At 48.6% G+C, this 25,757-nt stretch overlaps 1 protein-coding gene across 3 annotated transcripts in view; it reads right to left on the bottom strand.

Moving 5' to 3' along the window:
• The window catches only part of EPHB1 (EPH receptor B1), a 471,107-nt gene that overhangs the window by 242,897 nt on the left and 202,453 nt on the right, over positions 1 to 25,757 (bottom strand). For all 3 annotated transcript variants that reach the window (XM_072726912.1, XM_072726913.1, XM_072726911.1), the window contains one exon: positions 21,124 to 21,805. In XM_072726912.1, coding sequence (XP_072583013.1) covers positions 21,124 to 21,805 — 682 coding nt within the window. The remainder of the gene's footprint in view (positions 1 to 21,123; positions 21,806 to 25,757) is intronic.

The raw sequence follows: 25,757 nt of genomic DNA, 5'->3' as shown, positions 1-25,757 counted from the left end.
GGTGGATGCAGAGCCCTGGGGCAGGGTTTGGGTGGAGACCCTGCCAGTGGCAATAGTCTCCACCAGGCAAGATACAGGCAGAGACAAGACAGGCCCTCCGGGCCAGATGCAGCTCTAAAGCATTCTCTAGCACTCTCTGAAGACCATCCCTTCAGCCAAAGCACCAACTTCCTACCAGCCCTTGAATAGTCAGTCCCTTCTGCCCATGTGCTTCTCTGTGTTTTTTTTCCAGGTCAGACAATGGGTCCTAACGTTTCCCTGAAGGGATAAGTCCTTGGAGCATGGAGCTGTAGGATCTTCCTCTAGGGGTCAGTATTCCAGAACTATTTTGTCCCCATATTCTTTGGGAACCTCCACACCAACCCACACTTAGCACTTCTGGACATTCTAATTCTGCCCAGATGATTCCTTTCAAAGACCAGAATACAGTCCAGGAGAGCTTTACTTAGCTCCCCTCCTATTGCGAGTCCTGCAGTTGGCTCTTCTGTAATAAAGAAGCAGGGAGCTGAGCTGGGCCTCCCCTGGGGCTCTGAACCCTGGTCAGCCCTGCCCTTTCACTATCTAGTTCCCCCTGCCCTGCTCCCTGGGAACAGTGAGGGAGCCAGTCAACATTAGCCAAAGAAAACAGTCCTTTTGCTGTGTGTGTGGACTTAGAACAGGCTGTGGACCTGGGTGACAGGACACACAGAGGCCCATGAGCATCTGGAATCACAGAGGGTGCCGCAGGGTGGGGTTTCTGCAGCAGGACACATTCCCCAGACTGGAGGAAGGAGAATGACTGCACCAGCAGTCCCCAGTGCAATCCTGCATCAGATTTATTTGTCCTCTGAATCTGACTCCAAATGTCTCTGTTGATGGAGTACCCACCCTGGCTCTAGAGGGAGACCCAGACCAGGCTCCCCGGAAGGAGTATATGACAGACCTGGGATGAACAGATGCACACGAGACTGACCCTCCCAGACCCAGAGGCCTCGCAGGGCCATCACAGATGGGGTAAGGAGACCATCCGGCCCCACTCCCATTCAGGAAAGACCTCAAATTCACACTCAGTGAGATCTCCTCACAAGACTGAAAGGAGTCCATACAACTTAAAACTATATCCCATTGTCCAACCAGCCATCCTCTAGGGCTCTGGACATGAATACATTTTATGAATCCTGCGAGTATCTTCTGGTAGCATTACGTAGAGTATTGCAATTTGTATGTTAAAAGCATTTATTTGTTGAAAGCAAACATTTAAATCATGTCACAATTTTGTGACCCTCTTTACCTCTTTAAATGCACACACACGGGAACACACACACACACACACACACACACACACGTAAGACTCAATGACCTAGGTACTCCCTGTCCAGCCAGGAAGATCTACACACAGCATTGGTTCATAGCCAAGGATGCTTTGCAGCAGAAGGAAGGGGAGGGCAAAGGGGAGAAGTGGCCTCTCCCGGGGCAAGTCCTCTGGGAGGAGCCAGAGGAGGAAGGTGTGGCTAAGGACTGGTGCACACAGGTGAAAGGAAATTCCCAGACTCTGCTAGCTTCTGTTTCTGTTCCATAATTAAAACCTCTGTTTAAGCTGGTAACACTTAAAAAAAAGAAAAGGAAAAGACAAAGGAAGACATTTCAACAAACTCTGCTTGGGCTTCCTTTCTGTGAATTATTACAAGTGTTAATGGGCGTCTTCATTAAAGTATAATTTAAGAAATATTACAAGTTGGGTTCCCCCACCTTCTTAGGTCTGATGACTCAAAATCAGCAGCTCCTCCCACTGAACTGAAACAAATTTATCAAAAGGGAAAATTAGTTGACTTGGTCCATCCAGTGGTAGAAATGAGACATAAATTGGAGGCAACATGGGTTTGCTTTTCTGGGAACAAACATGGTATGTGACCGGATTCTAAACAGACGAGGAGCCTTGGCTGTTCAGAGATCATCAAAGAGCAGAGCAGGAGGGCTAGCTGAACAGAGGGCCGTCTGCCAGGACCCACTGGACATGCAGGGTACCGGGTTAGGGCCGGAGGTGCGGTGGCATCTAGGAGGCCGGTTTCCCCTGCATCGAGGAAGGGAAAGGATCAGCTCCTTCTGTAAATGCTTCCCGCCAGCCCTCATCGGCCAGATCTTTTTAAAAGATTTTTTTTTAATTTATTTATTCATGAAAGACACACACACAGAGAGAGAGAGAGAGAGAGAGAGAGAGGCAGAGACACAGGCAGAGGGAGAAGAAGCAGGTTCCATGCAGGGAGCCCGACGTGGGACTCGATCCCAGGTCTCCAGGATCACGCTCTGGGCCAGAGGCGGCACGAAACCACTGAGCCACCCGGGCTGCCCATCAGCCAGGTCTTGACAGACACAGTGGCAGCCCTCCCATGCCCTTCCTTCTAGTCCCCCTCTCTCCCCTGCAAGACTTCAAATTAACATTCACTTTAAGAACAGTGTGCTTGCTGCAGAAACACAGGCTTTAAGGGCCCAGCCGGCGCCTCCCCACCCAGCCAACCCCCAGGCTATCCAATAAAGAAATCGCAGAGCAGACCCCAGGGAGACACAAGGGCAGGCACCCACTCCACCTGCTACTGGAAAAGCCTGGGGCAGAGTGACAGTGGAACTCAGGGTAGGGACAGAATGAAGAGGAAGGCTCCACTGTGGGGGACAGGAAGCTAATCAACTCTGTACCCCAGTTTCTTTCATCTGTTCTCCTTTCTGCGGGTGTCTCCACATCTTTGCGCTGTTTGCTTCTCGGACTCCCTGGGCCTCCCACTTGATGAGTTAAGCCCCCTCGCTGGAACTGAAGCACCAGCAGCCAGTTGAAAGCCTCCATTCCAGCTGACTTTGCCGCCTAAACAGCTTTCCCTGCGTGCCCCCTGCCCTGCCAACCACCTCATCTCTGAGTCGGTTCTAACACCCCGGATGGAGGGCTGATTAGAATTTAAGATAATTTTCCCAGGGCATTAGAGCACTTTCTTTCTCTCAAGGAGTATAAGGGTGAAAAAGGGATAAAGCTTACGTTTCAAGAGATAAATACTTTAAGAATGAGAGGGAAAATGGTTTAATTGCTTAAGTTCTTATTTGTCTCAAACAATATGGTAGGCGGGTGGGTGAGAGAAGAGCTCAGAGCTGAGCATTAACTTTGACAAACCTGTTTGGCCTGATGAACACGTGAGATGGGGAGGCCTGTGCCTTCTGTCCTCTGTAGCCGTGTGCCCTAGGTGGCCCCAGTCCCCTCATGCACCCCACACTGACTGGCAACTCAGGACACATCCCTTCACAAGCAACCCCCTCCCCACACATACTCAAATATCCCTCCCCTCATGCAGCCTGCGTGCCGGTGAGGAGAGGCAGATCGTGCACAAAATCAGTAAGTGAGCTGTACACTATGTCAGAGATGGTGAGTGCTATGGAAAAAGATAACACAAGGTGGGAGAAGTGGGAAGGCTGTTAAGGGTGGCCCACACAGTGAGTGGGGTGGTCCACACTGTGAGTGAGGTGGCCCACACTGTCAGTGGGGTGGCCTATGCCATGAGTGGGGTGGCCCACACCATGAATGGGGTGGTCACTCAGGGACCACGCAGAGACAGTATTATTCACGCAAAGGCTTGGAGGAGGTGAAAGAGCCCTCCCCACAGCTCGCTCATGTTGGAACAGCTGGACATCAGAGGCAAAATGATAAAACAAATGAACCTCAATCTGAATCTCATACCTTAAACAAAAGTTAACTCAAAACGGATCACAGACATGATGTGACACATAGAAGTGTAAAACTTTTAGAAGATTAACATAAGGCAAAAATTTTTGTGATCTGGGGTTAGGCAGGGAATTACTTTACTGGCCATGACACCAAAAGTATGATCCATCACCTGGATCAATTGAAAAGATAGTTGGCTGGATACATTGAGAAATAAATGAATAAATTCTCCAGACAATGGAGTATTATTCAGCTTTTAAAAGAAATGAGCTGTCAAGCCATGAAGAGACATGAGGAACGCATGAGGAAGAGACCTTGAACGCATATTACTAAGTGAAAGAAGGCAACCTGCAAAGGCTACATACTGTATACACCCATATAACATTCTGGAAAAGCCAAAGCTGTGGCTTTTGGCTTTTCCAAAAAAGTAAAGTGAAAAAGTACTTTTCCAAAACAGTAAAGTGATGAATGATTGCCAGGGGTTAAGGGAGAAGGAGGGATGCATCGGTGGAGCACCAAGGATGTTTAGGGACAGTGAAACTAAACATTATGATACCTTAATGGTAGGTACGTGTCATTATACACTTGTCCAAATTCACAGAAGGTACAATACCAAGAGTGAACCCCAATGTGAACTATGGGGGATTATGAAGCAGCAGTATAAGTTCACTGACTGTGATCCATATCCACCCCTGGTGGGGATGTTGAAATGGGGGAGACCATGCATGTGTGCAAGCAGGGACACATGGGAAATCTTGGTACCTTCCCCTCATCTTGCTATGAATCTAAAACTGCTCTAGGAAAACAAAGCCTTCAATTAAAAAAAAAAAAAAGCATTTAATGGATAAATTGGGTTTCATCAAAACTGAAAATGCTTGCTTTGTGAAAGACAGTGTTAAGAGAAAGAAGAGACAAGTTACAGAATGGAAGAAAATATTTGCAAACTATATATTCAACAAAAAGACATATCCAAAATATATAAAGAAATCTCTCGACACTCAATAGTAAGAAAACAAGCAACCTAATTAAAACTTGGGCAAACATCTTGAATAGACACTTTACCAAGGAGGATAAACAAATGGCAAATAAGCACATGAAAGACATTCAACATCATTATTCACTAGAGAAACACAAATAAAAACCACCCGAGATACCAAGACACACCTAACAGAATGGCTAAAATAACAAATACTGATCATACCAAGTGCTGCAAAGGATGCAGAAAAATTGTTGTGGTCATGCAAAATGGAGCAGCCACTCTGAAGATCCATCTGGCAATTAATCACACACTTTCTGGATGACCCAGCAATCCCTCACCTGGGTATCTGGCCTAGAGAAATGAAAACATATGTCTACACAGAAACCCGTCCCTGAATATTTACAGCAACTCTATTCATGATTACCAAAAAAATGGAAACAATCCAAATGCTTTTCAACAGGTGAATGGAAAAACAAACTACGGTGCATCCATATGATGGAATATTACTCAGCAATAAAAAGCAACAAAGTACTGATACAAACACAGACTTACGTGAATCTCACAGGCATTACACTAAGTGAAAGAAGCCAATCTCAGATGATACAATGGGGTGGGGACTAGATCACTGATAGCAGTCACAACGTGTGGTCACAAAGACTACAAAGCAACATCATAAAGCAGCTCTTCTGTGTTCTGTTTTGTAGGGTGGTTACACAAATCTGTACATGCATTAAAATTCATAAAACTGGGTATCCCTGGGTGGCTCAGTGGTTTGGCACCTGCCTTTGGCCCAGGGCATGATCCTCGAGTCCCTGGATCGAGTCCCATGTTGGGCTCCCTGTGTGGAGCCTGCTTCTCCCTCTGCCTGTGTCTCTGCTTTCTCTCTCTCTCTCTCTCTCTCTCTCTCATGAATAAATAAAATCTTTTAAAAAAATTCATAAAACTTCCTACCAAACACAGTCAGATTTTCTATATGACAATTTTTTAAAAAGATTTCTTCATTATTATTTAGTTGAGAGAGAGAGTGGGCAGGGGGGAGAAAATCTCAAGCAGACTCCCCACTGAGCATGGGGCTCAATGTGGGGCTCAGTCCCATGACCCTGAGATCATGACCTGAGCCAAGATCATGAGTTGGGTGCTTAATAGACTAAGCCACCCAGATATCCCTCTATAAGACAACTTTTTAAATGAAATGTAAAGTCACAAAAATTTTTTAAAAAAGAATTTTAAAGAAGAACTTAACCTTGCAATGACAAACTGAGCAAACTCATATCCATTTATGACTAGATGAGTGGCTTCCACCATCTTCAATGACTCTGTGTTAAAATATTTTACGTACCCATGGCCCAGATCATGTTATCTAAGCCTTCTTAATATTTACTGAATCTCTGTACGTTTATCACATTCTTCCCACAGTTCTCATATGTCTCAAGGGAACCAGCACCAAACAGAAAATTATCCTCCGTCTTATTTAACAGCAAAAATGCCAGTAACATCAACATCCATTTTTGAACCCTTGCAAGGTGTCAAGGTCTTGGCCCAGCTCCATAGAGGCAGAGTCTCATAGAGTCTTCACAGCAAACTTGAGTCCAGTGTTAAACAACCAGCTAATGCAGAGCAATACTGAGGCCCAGAGAAGCCACTCTGCTAATAAACGCGAAGCCAGAATGGAACAGCCCAACCTTTCCTGCCACAGCCTTTGAACAACACCCCATCCACGGCTCTTTTCTCAACAGCTTTGCTGGCCTGGCTTCGTGCATGGTGTGTAGACTCATGCCCTCATTTCCCCAGAGGGGGTCCTTGGGCAGGGTGAAGGCAGGCTGCACTGAACTCCCTGGGAAGCACCCCATGTGTCAGAGACAGGTGCACTGAGTATGGACCCTGAAAAGTTCATTTGGGGACCTCATCCCAGAGTCAGGAGATCTTCCCAGCAGTTCCAGACATGTCATTCTGTGTTCTCATGGGTAGCCATCACCTAAACATCCCATGGAAGAGAGTGAACTAATTATAATCCTTCTTTCCAGGTTCTATTTCCTTTTCCTCTCCTCTCTGACAAGTTAGTGTCAGTGTGTATCATGACGAGGCTTCCATGTTCTCGTTTGCATTTGTTCACGTTCACAAGAACCCCCGTAATCACCTCATTCTTTCAACACATGGGATACTGACATCAAAATCTTTCCTTATCTGAGTCATCAGTCCTTCGAGCTTATGCCTGGAAAAAACTGCGTCTCTGCTGAGGCTTAGCTTAGCCACCGGGTCATCTGGCCTTCCAGAGGCGGTCCTCCTGGAGCCTCCAGACCTTCAGAGTAAACCTGGCTGAAAGAAGATAGGAAGACTCCATTCTAAGTCCAGGCAGAATGGCCAGGCAGATGGCTCTGGCCCTGGCAGCTGCCGTGTCCAGAACCTTCCATGAGCATGGGTGGATTTACAGAGCTCAGGGCTGGGGCAACATCCTGTTCTAACATGGGCTGCAGTTGCCCCCCTGCCAACACACTTCAGCACGCACGCATCAGAGCTGCTCCTGGCCAGGTTAGCACCATGGGGCTGAGCAAAGAAATCACCTGGTGAACCAAGAATAGGAAAGAATGGTGGGGAAAAACAGCCCCGACAGAAAGTCTTGATTTGTCAGGGGTTTTTTTCCCAGCTCTGGCTTCCTGATGACTCAGCTGCTCCTGCTTGGGGAAGCTCCCCCTCAGCCAGCCCAGCCTGGGAAGCGAAGCCAGCGAGTTCCCACTAGCTATCAGCCAGAACAAAAATTACCAATAAAAGGACACACTTAAATGTCCCCCCGATAGAGACTATTGTTTCCTGGGCTATTGAAGGAGTGAAAATATAAGAGCAAAGGTCGGTGGACACCAACAGTGGGAGTGGACAAGAAACTCTGTCATTTCTTATTTCCTCCCCTTCTGTGATGAGAAGTTAAGACAAAGCCCCTCTGCCATTCCGAAGAAGAAGCTTTGTTGCTTATTTTGTCAAAATATCCCTCCGAAGCCCCCTCGGTGCCCCCCTCATGCTTCCCCGACTGGCTCTTACCAGCGGGCTGATTTGCACAGGGCCTGCCTCTCCGCTTCACCCCCTTCCAGGCTCACTCTCATTCTCTTGCTCTAATTAGCAACTGCTTTTTTTTTTTTATTTTTGTATGCACGTTCAAAGACAGAGAGCGAGGGGAGTGAAAGGGAGAAAGCAAAGGTCTGTGTGAAAGGAGAGAGCAGATGGCTTCTCCCTCGCCCCCTCTGTGTCCCTGGGCCCCCGTGTTGGCAAACAGCGCACAATGTCTGTCTACAGAGCTCTTTGTGGCCTAGAAGGAGGGGCGGGCACACAGCTACAGGCAGGAAAGGAGTCTGTGGGGAAAGGCCTGAAAGGGCCCTGCCCCTGGAGGAAGCTAGGGGAGGGAAGGGATGGAGGCCCTCAACCCACTGGATGTCCAGGGGCAGCCACCTCTGTCTCCTCCTCCTCCTGGGTCCTTAGGAAGTGGGTGGATGGCTGTCTAGTTGGCTTGTGTACTGACGTGCTGCCTTCTCTGGGTACCAAAGCCATTGCCCCCCGGGCTGCAGAAAGTCCTGGAGGGAAGGAGGGATCTACTGCTCACTTTGGTGCTGTCAAGCTCAAATAATTGAGTTTTCATTAGAGGAAATTCTTAGGTGAGTGGGCAGAGGCACCCACAAAGGGGGAGCGGCATCATCAACCCCAAAGACTGAATCAGTCACCCTGACTGGGAAAGTTAAATTCAACAATCAACAGCTTTGGTGGCTGGTTTTTAACCGGTAGCTGGATTGAAAGATTTAAAAGATGTTAGGGGAGAAAAGAGAGCTTGAAAGAATTCTCCAAAGGGGAAAATAATCAAGAATGGGGTTGAAGAAGCTGAAAAAAGAATATGCCCCAGAAAAGGAAAAAAAAAAAAAATGAGTACGGAGAAGCAGAGCATTCTACGAAGGCATTAAAAAAAAAAAGTTATTGTTCTTTTTAATGAATGATCTCATTATCAACACATGTGATTATATATTAATAATTTTGATGACAAAAATCACTCTTACAATATTTGCAATTGATTTCAATGATAAACATTGATTTCCTGCATTATACTAAATGAAAGAACTCATTTTTATTGCAATTTGCATCTAAACAGTTTCCTAGGGAAAAAATAAAAACGGTGAAAGGAAATAACTATCCATTCATTAAACTTCTACCAATGAAATGTGTTTCTCTTTTTTTTCCTTTTTGAATCAAGTCCAGAGAGAAGACAGACAAGAGAATAGAATAAATGGAGGAAAAGAAAACAGGGAGACCAACTTGGCTAAAGATGCAGAAGGGAAGACAAACAGAACCAGTAGGGAAAGAAAAGCCCCGCGTCACCAGGACCTCCACATTCAGATCAATGCAGTCATGTGTGTGGCGGACCCAAAAACCAAACAGAAACCTTCAAATCGCCTAATTCCCAGAACAGGCAAATTTTTGCCAAGTTCATGATTTGGCAGAGTTCTTGCATATTCCATACGATTTCAATGAGAAGCTCTATCCATTTTGTGCAAAGAGCAGATTGTCATTTTCCACTTGAAATACACACGTAGCACTGACCTTATGTCCTCTGTCAAACTGAGGCGTTCTCACCAACTTTTAGTGAAAGGGTTTCACGACGTATGGGCTTGCGGCCATTCTGTTGATTTTGTTCTGTGTGTGTGTGCACAGCGTGTCACTCTATTGGACAACAGACAGACAAGGCCTCCGCCATCCCTGGTTACTTCCTCCATCTGGTTCTGCCATCATCACCTCTACAAGCGCATGCCTTGTCAGCAACCCCCGCGTAGCTCCTGCCTGGTTTCTTCAGAGCTTACGCTACTCAGTGCTTCTGGGAGGTTTTCTTACACATCCTAATGCAAAGCCTTTCTCCCTCCTAGGCTCTCACCCTGTTTCCACAAATTTTGTTTTCAATGCATTTTGTTTTGTTCTCATTTAACAGATGGCACGGAGCGGGCATTTGGGACGCAGAGACACAGCAAGCATGACCGTGCCCATGAGGAGCTTGGGGAGAAGGAGGCTGAGATTGAAGGCGGGCATAAGATGGAGGTGGACAGGTTTGGCCACAAGCACGATCCCTCCATGGACCTCCTAGGTCATCCCTAGCCAATGGGAAATGCCCATCAAACTGATGACTTTTCCTTAGGTCCCTAGTGAAGGATTATATCTCAGTCCAAATGGGATATTGAAGCCCTAAACCCCACCACAACCACAAGTCTGCCCCTAAGGAATCTCGCTCTTCCCCAGTTTGCGGGGGGGGGGTGTATGTAAGGGGGAGTAGAGAACAGCAGTTATCAGCCAGCCCCAGAGTCCTTATACTGTGTGACTTTGTGAAAGTTACTGAGCTTCTTTGTGTCTCAGTATCTTCAACTGAAAAATGAGGTTGAAAATCATATGTACTTCACAGGGCTATTGTTAAGGATTTAAGAGATAATGCAGGAAAAGAATTAGGCAGAGCATCTGGTACATAGTGAGTGCTCTGCAGATGATAGCCGCACTAGATTAGTGCTTCAGTGCAAGCCGGAAGCCAACCCAGAAGGCTTTGCTCCATACGCAAGTTATAGCCCTCACCATGATGCAACAATGAACCATGGGACTGTCCTGCTTCCTTAGGCCACACGCTCAGCCTTCTTTTCAAACATCATTCATTTGCATATCATCTTTATTGGGCTTTGCCATATCTACATGCTAGGTTCTTAACGTATTATTTTATTTATTTTTTTTCTTTAAGCTGACTCATTTCTTTAACCTGAATATATTTATTTTTAACAGAAAAGTAGCAAGCAAGGAGGCAGGATAGGAAAAAGGAAGAAGTAAGGAGGGGAGGGGAGGGGAAGAGGGGAGAGGGGGACTGAAATAAGGAAAGGAGGAAGGAATTCTATAGCCTCAGAGAGAAAGAAAACCTGCAGAGCTGGAAGACAAAAGCCACAAAAAGAAGGAGGAAGTGAACAGCTGCCCAGGGCTAAGACCAGGCCCTCCCAAGCAGAAACACAGCTGCCTGGTCAGGGCCAGGACAGAGGCTGCTGGGAGGCTCTTCTGAGGGTGGATTGATGCAGAAGAAATGAAGAGGAGGCTGGGGTAGGTGAGAGTTGAGCACTGGTGATTTAGGAAGGGGTGGTTAAGGCAGAGCCACCAAGGTGTGCAGAAGCCTGAGTCTCCAGAGGCAAGCTGGGAGAATCAAAGGAAAGGATGTGGGGTCAGGGGGTCTGGGCCAAAGGTTGAGAGCTGAGAGATATGTGGGGCACAGCAGGGCTGCACAGGGTGTACAGGGAGTCCAGAACCAGCTCCAGGCAGGAGAGGAAGGATGGGAAAGTGAGGTGTGCTTTCCATCAAACCAGGCTGACTGGCTTTCCTGGGACTGGACCAGGAGAAGGGGCTGGCCCTTGAGCACCAACATCTGCTCCTGCCCTGTACCATCTGCAGACTAGTCACCTGACACCAAGTGAGAAATGCCAAAATGGATGAGTGACATGTGCCAAAACGGACTGATTTTATAGGTGGGCAAAGAGCAGATAAAAGGCAGGATGCCCTCCAGGAGGGAAAGAGACAGAGAAAAGTGAAGGGTAGACCATATCATGGAGGGAGCAAACTCCAAATGGTCTATAACAAGCAAACTCACCTGATTTAATGATGTGTTATAATGGAAACACTTGTCAAGCCCTGAACAATTCCTGAACAGGGCAACTCATGGAAGTTTGCCATATTCAATGCCCCCTCATAACAAGACAAATGTAAACTGAAACCAGAGTGAGAGGCCAGTTTTCATCCATCAGATGGGCAAAGATAAAAATAATTGACATTTTATTCTCTTAGCAAAAGTGTGCGGAACAGGAACTCTTACACAATTGGAAGTAGCAAAATCAGTAGAAAACACCTTTTTTTGGAAGACTCTTTGGGAATATCTATCAAAATTAAAAACTTATATACTCTGATTCAGCAATTTTTCTTCTAAGAATTTTCTGCATCCTTAGTTCTTAGAAAAGTACTTGGCACATAGAAAGGCCTCAATAAATATTCATTGAATAAATTAATTAATGAATTTGACTCACAGATACGCTCCCACACAAGTTCAAAGATAGATGCATCAAGGATGTTTGTTGAAACATTGTTTACAAATTACTAACAAAAAAAAAGTAAGCAACCTCTATGTATATAAATGAAGGACCAATAAAAGGCACACTTGTTCAATAAAACACTACAGAATCATTTTTAAAATGAGGCAAATTTCTATGTAATAGAGCCAAGCTACTGTTAACTTTCATTGTTAAATAAGAAAGGGGTGTAGGGGGGTGGAAGCCCTGGTAATATGTCCCTATACAGGTGGGGAAAAAATAGATCTATATTCTGGGTGTGCAAATGCACAGGCCTTTTTTGCAAGAGAGTATCAGAAACAGTAACAGCGAGGGACCCTAGTGCGGACCAGAGTGGGAGGGAAACCCTTTTCATATGTACTACCCATTCCTTTTTTTTTTTTTTGAGAGAGAGAGACAGAGAGACAGAGAGACTATGAACAGGGAAGAACAGAGGGAGAGGGACAATCTTAAGCAGACTCCCTGCTGAGTGGGGAGCCTCACACGGGGCTGGATCCCAGAATCCTGAGATCATGACCTGAGCTGAAATCAAGAGTCGGATGCTTAACCCCAAAACATTTTAAAAATAATCACCACAAGGGGTAACTTGGTGGAAGAGATATTTGCATAAAAGTCCCATTCCAAGGACTGGATCAGTGGGCCCCTGATTCAGTATTAGGAAGAAGGATTTTGATGAACCAGGCTGCCTCAGGAAGTCCGAATGTCCCTGTACTGGAGGTGTGGAAAAGCAGGCCAGGGGACCACAGTGGGAATTCATAGTGTTATCTGGTGGGCTGGACTCAACTCTTCTTAGAGGTCTCACCTAGCTGGGAGGGGCTATCCTCTACTGGGTCCCATCAGGGCAACAGAGCCACTTGTGGCTCCCTTGTCCGCCGGGTATTGTGAGCACTTTCTGAGAACTAAGAATGGAGCAAATTCTTAGAAGTATAATCGCTCGATCTGAGTATAGAAGCATAAAAGACCTGGCATCAGTAGCTACCCAGTTAGTAAAGAAAGAATGAGCACACGTACCACTCAAGCCACACGAACTCATGAGTGGAATCCAACTTGACTGAGGAATGGAAGGCCAGAACTGCCCACGCCTGCAAGGATGTTACCAGAACAGGTCTCCAAAGGTCATATCCAAAGACCAAGTAAGTCCAGCCACCGCTAGGAATGTGCACCCATGGGGTTGGTGGGCTATTCTAGACAGGGGCCAAGGAGAAGCCAGAAACTAAAGGCCCGTTTCTTTGTCCAGATCTTCCCTTGAACTGGGCCCTACCCTCAATGAAAACCTGTTAGGGCTGGGTTTGGCCCATCCTGGCCCTGAATTTTTGTCCTATGATTCTCAGAAGTGCCTCCTTCCCCTCACCAACTTCTCCAGGGCCTGATGTGGCTGAGCTGATTTCCTCCTGACTCCCTGGCCATGAGCGCAGGCATGTGCACGTGCACGTGCACATGCACACACACACATACAAGATGAGTCCAGCATACGTGCAGCTGCATGGACTCATTCTGTAGTAGGCTGGGAGGGCACACAGGAAGGTGGGATGCTTTCCGTCATAAGGGATATAGCTCCTGGGGACCAGAGCTAACCTAGGCATGTTCCTCTATATGAAGCCACATCTTTCTAGGGTTTGCCTGCTTTGCCTTCACTTGCTGGCCCTTCAAGAGGCTCAGCTGCCCTATCAGGTATCTGATACCCAAGCCTTAGTGCAGCCAGCAAGGAGAATGTAGATAGGACCTCTAAAGGCAGAGATCCCTCCCCTAGTTTTGAAAAGGCCAAGAGTGCCTCTCTCTCATTGTCCCTGTCAGAGCCTTCTTGGCAAACTAAGGCTTGCTCCTGGTGGTTTGCCTGTGTCTGGGATGCATCCCTTCTCTGCTGGCACCTGCTCTAGACTGACTCTTCTCAGTCTTCTTCACGCCCATGCCATCAGGGAGAAATAAGACTCAGGAGCCTTAGGGCCCTGTCAATACAGCCTGTCAATGGCCAAAAGCAGTAGAAAAATAATTCAGACCATCAGAGCTCCCTGGGGCCCAGCACTGAAGGCCCCCACTCCAAGTGGGCTCAGATTCAGTTTGATCTTCATCTTCATTCTTCAAAATCAAATGTAGTAATTCCTCACCCAGGCAAGGGAGTTTGTGTGGATATTGGTGCTCAGGCAGGGACTGCCCAGCTCCAGAGAGATGAGGAAAGGGAGCAAAGTGGCTAAGTCTGATCACTGACCTGCCTAAGCTGGGACTCAGCCCTGGGGACCCATGCTGGTCCTTGGTGCCTATTAGAGAGCCACGACCAGGCCTCCAGCCCACAGTCTCACCACCTTCCTTCTGCCCTTTTCTGTAAGCACAAAGCCTCAACCTCATCCTTCCCAGAGAGCTTGGGGTTGACCCCCAACACTGAAAAGCTGCACACCCTCTGGATGGCCTCACAAGCAGATCTACATGTCAGGGCATCTGGAGAGACACTACTGCACCCAGAGAGGTTAAAATGAAGATGGCGATAGTCAACGTGGAGCTCTGTTCTATACAGTGCAGAAAAGTACGGTTAGAGAACACGGTGCCAGGGATCCCCAACACCGCCCCCCCCGCCAAAAAAAAACAAACAAGGGACAACACAGACACAAGGGAGGGCATCTATGAGAGAAGAGCTGAGAGAAGTCTGACAGTCCTGAAGATACATGCTATGTGTTGAAGGATGGTTACTTTCAACAAATCCAGTCTCAGACACAGAGCAGATGGCGGCCTCCCCAGACCACGGGTTCTGATCCCGGCTCTGTTGTTAACCCAGCCAGGGCTCTCTAGACTGGTACCCAGAAATGCTGCCTGGCCACCTGCTGTCTATGGAGAAAGTGGTGGTCAGCATAGATGGTCTCTAAGCATTTCACATGCCCACCCAGCCTGGGTGGTTTCAGACTCTAGTTCTTCACAGGCCAATGATGGTGGAGTAAGTGGTGGCACCAACTAGACTGCTAGCCCTGGGACATTTCCTCTACCCACACCACCTGAGCGTGATGACATGGTGTCCCTGTTGGCATCTTTGATAGCACACATTTATTAAGTCATGGACTCCCACCCAGGAGCTCTCAGGCACAGAACACTGCCATATCGATCTCCGCCACTCTAGCACTGACCTGGGAAAATCACAATTATTTGGTCAACACTAGAGGAATCTGCCCCTGTCTTTCAAAGGCAGAAGGGCAGAAGGCAGAGCACAGGGGACTTGGAGCCCAAAGCTCCTCCCCTCAACCCCTCTTGCCATCCCCTACTGCCACCAGAGTCCAGGACCGAATGCTTGTGTCCCATGTGCCAGAGTCAGTGAGGCAGTGGGGCATCCTTCCAGCTCTGTTTGCTGTTGCTCATGCCGGTGTCACAGCCCATTACATCCAGCCAATTACACTGGATTCCTCTCTGGAGGGCGCTGGGCAGGGCCACCGTAGGGAGTAGAGGAAGCCCGAGAGACTTCTAAATGAAGTAGCCTGTTGGGAAATCCTATTATGAAGCTCATCTTACAAGGCTGTGGTGTTAATGACCCTGGCCTCCCTGAGCCCTGAGCGGAGCTGATCTCCCTGGGGCTTGAGAGGAGGCTTCCTCTCACTCAGCCAACAGCTGATGGGCTGGAGTGAGTAGACGGGGTGCCCCAGTGCCCTGGAAGCAGCTGCCAGCTCGGTGCATGCACACACGTGTGCGCACACACAAACACACACACCCTCTTTCAGCACCCAGGTTGAGGATGCAGTGGTGACCCAAAGCCAGGATCAGCAACCCCGGGGGAGTTAGAAACAGGCCCCAGCAACTTTTTTCCAAGGGGAGTCAAATTAGACACATTTTTCTCCACCTTCAAATCCTGCAGATTTTTCGTCTCAACTCCCCCAGGCTTATAAATTGGCTCATCTCCGCCGCTCAAGTTGACAAAGGCGCCGAAACTGTTGAAAGGTTCAAAATGTCCCTTGGGTTTCCAGGCATGAAGGAATTTACATGTAGGTGGAAAATTACTAAGGAAAAAAGTCCCTATTTGGATAGAGGGGAGTTTCAGGAACAGCGGGGAAGGCGAGGAGGCCTCTGGGGTGCTGGCAGGGAAGTGGCTGGCCTGAGGAGTGCAGGGAGGGCTGCATGAGACAGTGCTGGGGAGGTTTCAGGCCCTACATCAGGGCTTTGACACACACGGGGGTGGAGGGGGTGGGGGAGGACATGGATGAACCAAGAACTGCTCTCATCTTCTCTAGAAGTTGTCAAGGTCCTGCCAACATCCAGGAGTTGGAAAGGTCTTAGCTGACCTGAGAGTCCCCTGGGAAAAACCATGTGGATTCCTGGTTCTGGGACAGGGATCCTTAACCCCAGCCTGAAATGGCAGGCCCTGAGCAGGGCATAGGAATCCTGTGGGTTCGACCGAGTCCTTGAAGACAGCAGTGGCACCCCTAATGTTTGCTCTCAGGATGGTCCTGAGTGACACAGCCACGGGGAAGGCTGTTCCTTTCTGTAACCCCAGGTAGGCCTCCCTCAGCTCTCTGCCCTCTCTCCTCTGCAGCTTTCCAGCAGCTCAGGGTGTCAGGGCCCTCTATGGCCTTTCAGCCTCTCCTCCGGATGCGGGGATGTTCTGAGCCTGTCCTTCCTGCTGGCCTGCTGGCCTCCTGCTCAGTCTGCTCCCCGCTCCAGCCCACGCCTGCAGTCCCTCTTTGCAGACACCTTCTATGTCCTCCTTAGGTGCGCTCTTCCTACAAACCCCACAAGCCCAAGAAGGCTCTAGTGATCTCCCCTAAGCCCCTTCTTCTATATTCCAGCAACACCGATGGTTCTGGTCTAGAGCTTATATCGGGGGTTCTTGGCCTGGGCCCCACTTGACCTACCCAGTATATCTCAGAAGGGCCCACCTGGGGACATCATTTTATCAAACATTTCCTGTGGGTTCTCATGCTCCTTGGGGTCAAGAATCACTGCTTTAGGTAACCATCATCTCTCTCAGGCTCAGGGAGTCTTCCCAGACCTGCTCACAAAGCCCACCTGCCTATACCCCCTGCCTCAGGGCAGCTGAATGAGCCACACCCTTCAAATGTGTGTTAGCTGACCCCCTGACAGTGGGTCACCTGCCACCTGCATGTGTTGACCACTGGCTGCTGCTGGGCAGTCATGGAGCTGAGCCTGCACAGGTGCGGGCAGGTGAGGGATGAATATCCAGGTCTCCTGCTGACCTGTGCCTCTGAGTGGGGGGGTACCACATGTCACCTTCACTCCAGAATCTTATTCCCTTAGAAGCCAGAGTCACACGGTGTGTTTTAAGGCTTAAGGGCAGTGACACAGCATCACACGTGGCTTCCAGAGCATTCTCACATCCATTACTCACTTGATTTTCACCCACCGTGAGAAGCAGGCAGAGAAGTCAGGGATATCGTGGTGAAGGACTTACCTACGAACCACCAGAAGCTCACAGCAGAGCCAGCACTAAAACCGGCTCCTGTCCCTAGGTTAGGCCTCTTCCACCTGGAGGCACCCCCTCCACCCTTTCATCTCCCTGCACCCCCCGCGAGTAACAGCACCAACAATGAAGGCCTGGGCCCCATGGGTCAGTGTGTGCCCTCTACAGTGGTAAGCCCAGGCTGGCCTAACCTTCCACAGGAGCAGGAATAAGGGAGAATGACAGCGAAGGCCATGTACAGCACTGTCATTCCCCGAGTCCTGAGTGGCTGGAGAGGCAGGCTAATGAGGCAGCTCCTGCTGGAAGCTCCAGGGACTATGCCTGGGAGGGAAAGCCAAGCCCTCAAGGAGCTCTCAGGGGCAGAGACAGAATCAAGCCCCATGGGTGCATTGCTCCAGCTAGGATCTGACTGCCCGCGTCTGTCCCAGCACCTGAGACCCGTCCCTGGGCACCTAAATGGGATACTGCAGCCCGGAGGCTTCTGACAGATACCTAAGAGGCCTGCCCGTGCCAGGTTCCCTCTAACAATTGTCAGTCTCAGCTCAGCCAACCTCCCCAATGCTGACTTCAGCTGGAACAGTATTTCAGGATCCACAGCATGGAATGAGCTTGCTGAGCACCAGCTCTCAGTGTCCCCGGCCCCAAGGATGGACAGACTGCAGGGACCCACACAGAAAATCGATTTAGCCATCAACTTGAGTAGGGGAGGTATGGGGTGGGTCAAGGCAAAGCCATGATTGCTCATTAATCCACTATGCGATGAGCATAAGGCTTGAAGTCGGGGCAGATGGGCCATTTTCCTAGTAATTAACAATTTCATAGATGGGGTCAGAGTCACTGGTGGGGTTAGCAGGCTACCATGATTCTCCCTGACTGGTCCAACCTGTGTGAGCAGGAAGGATGAGTTTGGAAGAGGCCTTGGGTCACAGAGCCCTCTAGAAAATGAAACTGTCACTTGCTGCACAATCTAATGCTTAAGATCTATCTCCCCCACCCCACACACACAGCTTTCTCTGCTTGCCCCCTTCTTGCCACCACCCTCGTCAGAACAGGAGCAGCTCTAGGCCAGGACCACTCTTCACTGGCTAGGATGCCTAATTGGTCTCCAGGTTGTCTCTGCAAAACCGAGCGACTGGTCACCGTGACTTTGACAGGAGAGGGTTTAGCAGATGCAAAGTGAAAGTCAGAATAAGGTTCATATCCATGTCAAAAATCTGTCTTGCCAAAGTATAATATAATGGATATTCTATTGATTTGATACAAGCAAAGGCTCAGATTCAAATATCCAGAAAAGAACATTTATCAGATCAGTATAACTGTGTGAAGCCCAGAGCTACCCAGGCTTTGCCCAGCCAGGCTCCAGGGCATTAATTCTCAGAGCTGTGCTAGGGAAGATTAGCTTGCCTTCCTTCTCCAGTCCTACCAAGACAGCTGATGGAGGCTCACCCACAGTTCACTGGCATCCCCCATTCTCCACATTTCTGGCCTCATGAAAACTGGCTCTATGAGGCAGGCCACCCCAGAACTGCTGTGTAGGGCTATACGGTGCCCACCGAACAGCACAGCATGAGCAGCCAAAATGGGTGTGGTACCCTCGCTCGGAGACACTCCACGGACACCAATCACAAAATCTTCCACATGTACTGCCCATCTCCATTCAAAGGGTGCAGGGTCCTCCCAAGATCATGATCAATGGCCGAGACCTCTTTACCTCCCTGGGGCAGGCTGGGAAGGGAGCTCTGGCTCAGCCATCAAAGCCCGACTGCCAGCAGAGCCAACAGCTAAGATTTAGAGGATGCATCTTAAAGTTCTTGAGACAGAAAAACAAAGGTGCTTCTCTGCCCTTCTAGGGGCACTAAGCTCAGCCAGGCTGCTGGGCTGCAAGATCCATTTTGTCGCCACTCCCCACTCTCCGAAATGCCACCAAAGTATGGTTGCCTGTGCCTCTTAAATGGCAAAGTGACTGTGCCTGGCCTCCACATTTCCTCCAGCCTCCGATGCACTGGCAATAAGCAATGTGTGAAATCAAGCGCCAGGCTCATAATAACTCTAGATTAGGAATGTCCACCAAGAGTCAGAAGGGGGTTGGAGCTGGGTAGGGAAAGTGGAAAGAAACCACTTGAATTGACACATTTGTCTCTATAGGCCCTCCCACAACAACCACAGGGGGTGACTGACAAGCAGCAAGGACAGCAGAACCCCCCCCCCAAACCAAAAGAGAAAAGTTCCAATTAGCCCAAAGAAATGAGAGCTTGTTCCCAGAGTTGCAATTAAATCAGAACCAGTCAATGCTTGCTCTGGTTCCTGCCATTCTGCTCAGGAAATAATGAGAAAAACAAGAGGGCCCAGCCAGCAAGTGCAGCATGGCAGCCCTCCGACGCTGCAGAAATCACCAGTGCTACTGCAAGCCTGCCTGGAAGCTGCTGTACCTGCACCTTTTTTAAGAAGTCAGCCTAGTGCCTGGGTCCCCACTCAGACCCTGACAAGTGCCCAAGAGGGTGCCTCCTGCCCACCCCCAACCAAGGGGACAGAGAGGAGTGCGGTGGGGCCAGGCAAGGCTGGTTTTAAAACTGTCTGCCTTGATTCATCACTCACTCTGGCACTCTCTCCCCTCTGTTTCCACACCATCCATCACGGGTCCCATCACCAAGAAATCCAATAAAGACACAAAGGCCGGGCTCTCTGCTCTCAGCAGTCCTCAGAGAGGCTGCGGGAGTGCCCCGGCCCAAGCAATTAGCTGAGTCCAAAGGACTGCCGAGCTGATGGGCATTGGCAATCTTGTGCCTAGTGTGTGGCTGCAGGCATCTGGGGAGCTGAGTGAGTGGGGGGGAGACAGGCAAGGGCAGTCTGGTGCTCAAGTGGGGAGGCAGGTGACAATGGGGAGGACAGCTGACAGGGAGCCCACAGCAGAGCAGAAGGAGCAAATACAGCCTCAACTTGTCCCCCAGTGGTCCAAAGCAACCTAAACGATGAGTTAGGGGCATGGTGGTCATTTCTGAGGTTTATGTGAATCTAAAACTTTGACTGTCATGGGCAAAATGTAGTAAGAGAACAGTCTTCTCTTCCCCAGCTCTTAATGTCTGCTACACGTGTTCAAGCTCCCATGAACTTACCGGAGAAATGAGCTGTATAGGGTCTCGAGACCCTATTAGTTACCCTCAGAGAAGAATTTCAAGCCAGTTCAGCTCATTCATTACCAGGTTTTACACATGTGCTCCCCTGGACTGAGCAGAGCCAGTGTGAGCACACAGTTCCCTGACACTCCCAAACTGCAAAGGCCACACCATTCTGTATCGTTCAAGCAAAGGAACACAATAGTTGATACCACTTCCCCCCATCTCAAACAGCTCACCTCCTTCCAGGACACATGAAAGCTAGCCCCCATCCCTGCCCCAGGACCTGGCATTGAGTCCCTGGGGTAAGACAGCTGAGCATAGGACTTTGAGGTAATAAGCTACACAGGTGTGGGGCCAAGTTGGGTAGTCAGGGAACTGAACTGAAATGACTTAAAATATTTTCCAAATTCAGCCACTTCTTAACTACCCTTGAGTGAACTGTCTATGACAACCCACATTCTCCATGCCTCAGAGCATGAGTCCTAACATGGTGCAGGGGTGTGTGTGTCTGTGGTAGGGGAGGGCAGGAGAAGAGGGAGAGAGCACACATGTGCATGTGCGAGGGAATATGAAGGTCCGTGGCCCAAAACTAAATATAAGTGAGTGGTTATTAAGTTATTATCTACCATTTGGAGTTCTCCCATATCCCACCATGAATACCAACATTCTGGTTGGACACAGTTGAAAACTCATCATGCCTAGCACTGGGAATGTAGGTTCCTCAGAGCTTTAGAACAAGCCATTAGGCTCTTCTGTTCCTTTACGACCCAGGGCTGGAGGTGGGGAAAACTGGCAGATTGGGCCCCACCCCAGGTGGGCAGGAAGCAGAGGCCTTAAGAGGCCCCAGGACTTACCCTTGCAGGCCACACTGTTCTCAGGCTCATAGCCAGGCTTGCAGGTGCAGCGCCCAATGGGCACCATCCACTCTCCATCCCCGTTGCAGTAGAGTTTGATGGGCACGTCTACTTCCTCTGCGTTGGGGATACATGTCCCCCGAGCAATCACCAGAGATGTACTCTCGGCCCCAGTCATGGTCTCCGGAAACACGGCAAAATTTTGCACAATGCTGGGACACTTCTTGAAGAAGACACGAACAGAAAGGAGAGACATACAGGCTCCGTAATCCTGGAAAGCGAGGTAAAAACCATTCCGGGTGAGAGGCCCAAAGCTTCTGACTTCTGTGTTGACCTTCATCAACCTTCCCCCGAAGTCCACCTGGGAGAAGCTCTCATCTGCAGCAATGGTGTCTACTTTGAGGTAGGGGGCCTCAGACCAGAAGGCTGACTTCTTGGTGGCAATAACTGAGTCAGTCTCATAGTAGTACAGGTTGAAGGTCTCCTTACAGGAGCCAGGGACGTTGGGGAGGCTGCTGCAATCCCTCACAGTGAAGCGCATCTCTGCGTAGATGCGATGGGCCCCCCGCCGGTGGATGAAGGTGGTGAGTAGCCAGTTGTTCTGGTTGGGCTCAAAGACGTTGCACACTTGGTAGGTGCGGATGGTGTTCAGGTTTTCATCATAGCCACTGACTTCCTCCCACTGTCCCAAGCCGGCCACGGATGAACACATGCAAAAACACAAAAGAGAGGGTGAGAAGACAACAAGAGGCAGCAGAGAAGCCTGGTGCTGGAGGGGGCCTTACGAGCTCACCAGTCTAGCTGCCTGGCTTAATGAATGAGCACACCTAACCTTAACTTGCTTCTTCTTTTTTTTTTTTTTCTTATAAAGGTTTTATTTATTTGAGAGAAAGAGAGCATGAGCAGGGAGAGGAGAGGCAGAGGGAGAGGGAGAAGACGACTCCCTGCTAAGAAGGGAGCTCAACATGGAGCTCAATCCCAGGATTTCAAGATCACAACCTCAAGCCAAAGGCAGACACTTAACCAACTAAGCCACCCAGCCACCCCTCTAACCTGCTTTTAAAGACCTCCTAATAAGCAGATTTCAAAGATTTCTCTGCTGGCCATCCTGACATATAATAGACTTCACTCTAGGAAGCCCTTCTGCACCTAACAGACAGCGGCTCCTGCTGTGACTCTGGCTCATTACATCCACAGGGTCAACCTGCAGCTTCCCGTCCAGCAGGGACTTGATATGTAAGGGCCACAGTCTCTCCTCTCCACAGCCACTCTGTGGATGAGGGGTCTGACTACAGGTCATTCCTCATCTTGTAAATCTTCAGTTCTGAACCTAATTCTTTTATGGTGGTGAAGCACCTTTGGAGTTGTGAAAAGCATATGAATATGAGGCTTTTAAGAATTTCTCAACAAGCATAGATTCTCATAAACTTTTGTTTAATAACATTGATCCCTTTGAAAGACCTAGACCAGAAAACTGGTGGGAGACAAGAGTCCTATGAAAAAGGCCAAACCCACACTCAAACCTAAAAAGCCAGGATCCAAGAAATGAGGAGCCAGGAGTGGCCTGGCTGCAGCGACCGATCAAGGAAGAGCTGGCTAGCTTAGCAGGCAGGGTGGCCTTCCTTCACGGCATGTGCTGTGACCCCAGGTCTCCCCCAACCAGCCTCTCTCCACCTGAGTCTGAATGGGATGGAGTTGCTGAGGCCAACACGAGAGGCCCTCACCCCAACTCTCAAGTGTTCTGCAGGACCTGGAGCTCCAACCTCAGGGCCATAATAATGTTTGCTTTGCCAGAAAAAAAAAAAAGGAGTAGGGGATGCTAAGTGAGATCCTTAAGGAAGCAAAGCAAACTTCATTGTGTGCAAACTGCAAACTGCAAGTAGCGACAGGATGGAAGAAGATGCTAGAGGGTGTCACACAGGGAGGAAGGAGAGCTTCTTAGCAGGGGAGAGACAGCACACTTCACATTGGAAAAGAAAACTCATTTTTAGCAGCCCTGTAGGTGGGAAGGAGAAGAGAAACACTGCATTTATTAAGTGCCATCTCTTGATCGTCCCTATAACATTGAAAACTAGATACTGTCACCCCAATTTACAGATGAAAAGATATGCAATTCGCCCATGGTCACATGGCCATAAGAGGAGACAGGATAGAAAGGAGAGAGGAAGAAGTGCTTTGAATGGCCCAAGAAATGCACCTACTAACTTATTTCAGTAACAGGTAAAAAGGGGCAGGAGGTTCATAAAGTCACAGCTTCCTTAACCAAGCCACTCTTTGGCAGGAGCCAAAGAAGAGTCACCAGGTCATTCTTCCTTCCTTGGGCTGGAAGAGGAAGCAGCTCTCCATACTGGGGAGCTCTCAGGATGTTGACCTCAAGAACTGGGGGTAGTCCCAGGAAGTTTCAATGTGTTCGTTAAATTGTGTTCTGATTGCCAGAAACAAGTAAGTGACAGATGAAATTAAGCTTCTTAAATAGTGAAAAGAAAAAATAAATTAAGATCCTTGATCTTAATATTTAGCAGTGGCACCAAAAAAAAAAAAAAAAAGTAGAAAATAGTACCACTCATTTCTTTAACTACTGTGCTAATGGCTTATTGTTCACAATGTGGAGCTGAAGCGTACAAACTAGAATTCTTCATTTAGAAAGTTGAAGTCAATCTTGTGTGTAGGGGAAATATACACAGTTGCTTCTTACACAGAATTAAGCCTCCTGTAAGAGGGGGAGGGCCAGGCTATCCTTCGAGCATGCGCCAAAGCATCTGAAGACCAGGCATGGCATGGAGGAAAAATGGGCACAGGGAGAGCTGGTCCTGCCCGCCCAGGCCTGTGGAGTAACCTCACAGCCACTCCTGCAGCCCAGGCCCCACCTCCCAAGCAGCAGACTAGCACTCCATCCAAGGCCCTTCCCCCCAGCCCCTTCCAGCACCTCTGGGTAAGGTCCCTTCCCCAGTATGGAGTCCTGGGTGAGCTCCTTCCAGATCCTTCCACACTGCCAAACCTCACCTGGAGTTTGCTTGATTTATTATTGATTCTGTAGATGCCAAGGAACCAACTTTTACTCCTTCTTAAAGATTGAGTTATGTTCTATTTAAGTGTGTTGGTAAAAGTTATGTTCTGCTTGCCTGGGTTTTTGGAACCAGAAGCAAATATACTGGGGAAAAGTTGCTGACAGTTGTTTTAGTTCAGATTTTCAGAACTCTCTCCCTTCTGTGGCCATTCTGAAATACCATTTTCCCAGTTGACCCTATGTGACTTCTGAGGGAAGGACAGGGTTGTTGTTTTTTTTCTTTTTTTTTCTTTTTTTTTTTCCTGTTCTTCTGCAAGTGTTTAAACAGGATACTACTCCCTGGCCATTACTTCAGCTGGGCTGTGTGAGGTCTCAGCACAAACTCAAGGCACCTTTGTCAATGCACAGGTGAAGCCTGTAGGCCCATTTAGGACAGGGACCTGTCCCAGCCAGAGTCCCTGACCCACTCAAGACCACTGCAGCTTTACTGTATGGGAGCAGGATGGGAAGCCCACCTTTCAGGGCTCATCTTAGCACCGAGACTGGCACCACCAGCAGGTCTTAAGTAGACAGAATGAGGCATTTCTACTCTTACAGAGCTGGGATATTGAGAACATTTATCTTAGAACATGACACTGATTGGTATCATAAGACCCAACAGAAGTAATCATTTCAAACATTAACCTCTCTGGGCCTCAGTTTTCTCATCTGTAAAATGAGGAATCATACTGGGTGACCCGAGTTATAAAATCCTACACAGATTTAACTGATGCCACGACAGCTCCTAAGGGAGCGATCAACGCAAATTAGGAGGAATACAGCTGTCTATTCAAAGGGAAAGGGGAGAGGGAAATTGAGAGAAAGGAGAGATGCTTAGGGAGAGATCATAACTCCCTGATGTTTGGGGAAAGGCCATGACAAAGCCTCACATTCATTTCTTTCTCCCTTTCATTCCCCTGCCAGTAGGTACGATGGGGATTGGAAAAAATAAACCCGATCAGAGTGGGTAAGAGGAGGTATGAACGCCTTCCAGGCAAGTGGCAGTTAGGGCTGGGAACCTTGAAGACAGAGAATCTTCTGGCAAACGGAGATGAGGGTGGCTTGGCATTCCTAGCAGGGAGGGATAAATGCTGTTATTTGTTTGTGATATTTGGAATCAGCCTCACTGCTTTCGAGTTATACCCCATTCATTCATCAATGGAAAAAATATTTACTGAATGCCAACTTTATGCCAGGCATTCTATTAGCCACTGGGGATACAACAATATGAAGCTTATAATCTAGTGAGAGAAACAGAAATTAGACAAATGCTTATTAAAATAACAAAATAATGACACTCGTGCTAACTGCTGTGAGGGGAAATTACAGGGTGTCAGGAAGGGGGGATGTACCTGATACACAGAGGAGCGTCACTGAAGGCTCTCCAAAATGAGAGAGAAGGGACAGATAGAAGTTAGTCAGGAGCAATGTGTGTCTGCAGGGTGCCCAGAGGGACAGAGAAAGAGTGTGTGTGTGTTGGGGTTGGGGGGGTTGTGGGAGTAAAATATGGCCTGGTGCCATGGAGTCATGTCTCCCTTGTGACAGAAGAGTCTTAAAAGCTGCAGGTGCAGGAATAAGACTGAGGAAA

This window comes from Vulpes vulpes, chromosome 11 (assembly GCF_048418805.1).
Source record: "Vulpes vulpes isolate BD-2025 chromosome 11, VulVul3, whole genome shotgun sequence".
In the NCBI taxonomy this organism is placed as follows: Eukaryota; Metazoa; Chordata; class Mammalia; order Carnivora; family Canidae; genus Vulpes; species Vulpes vulpes.
The sequence above is the reverse complement of the archived record's forward strand: the minus strand, read 5'-3'. Positions and strand labels throughout refer to the sequence as shown.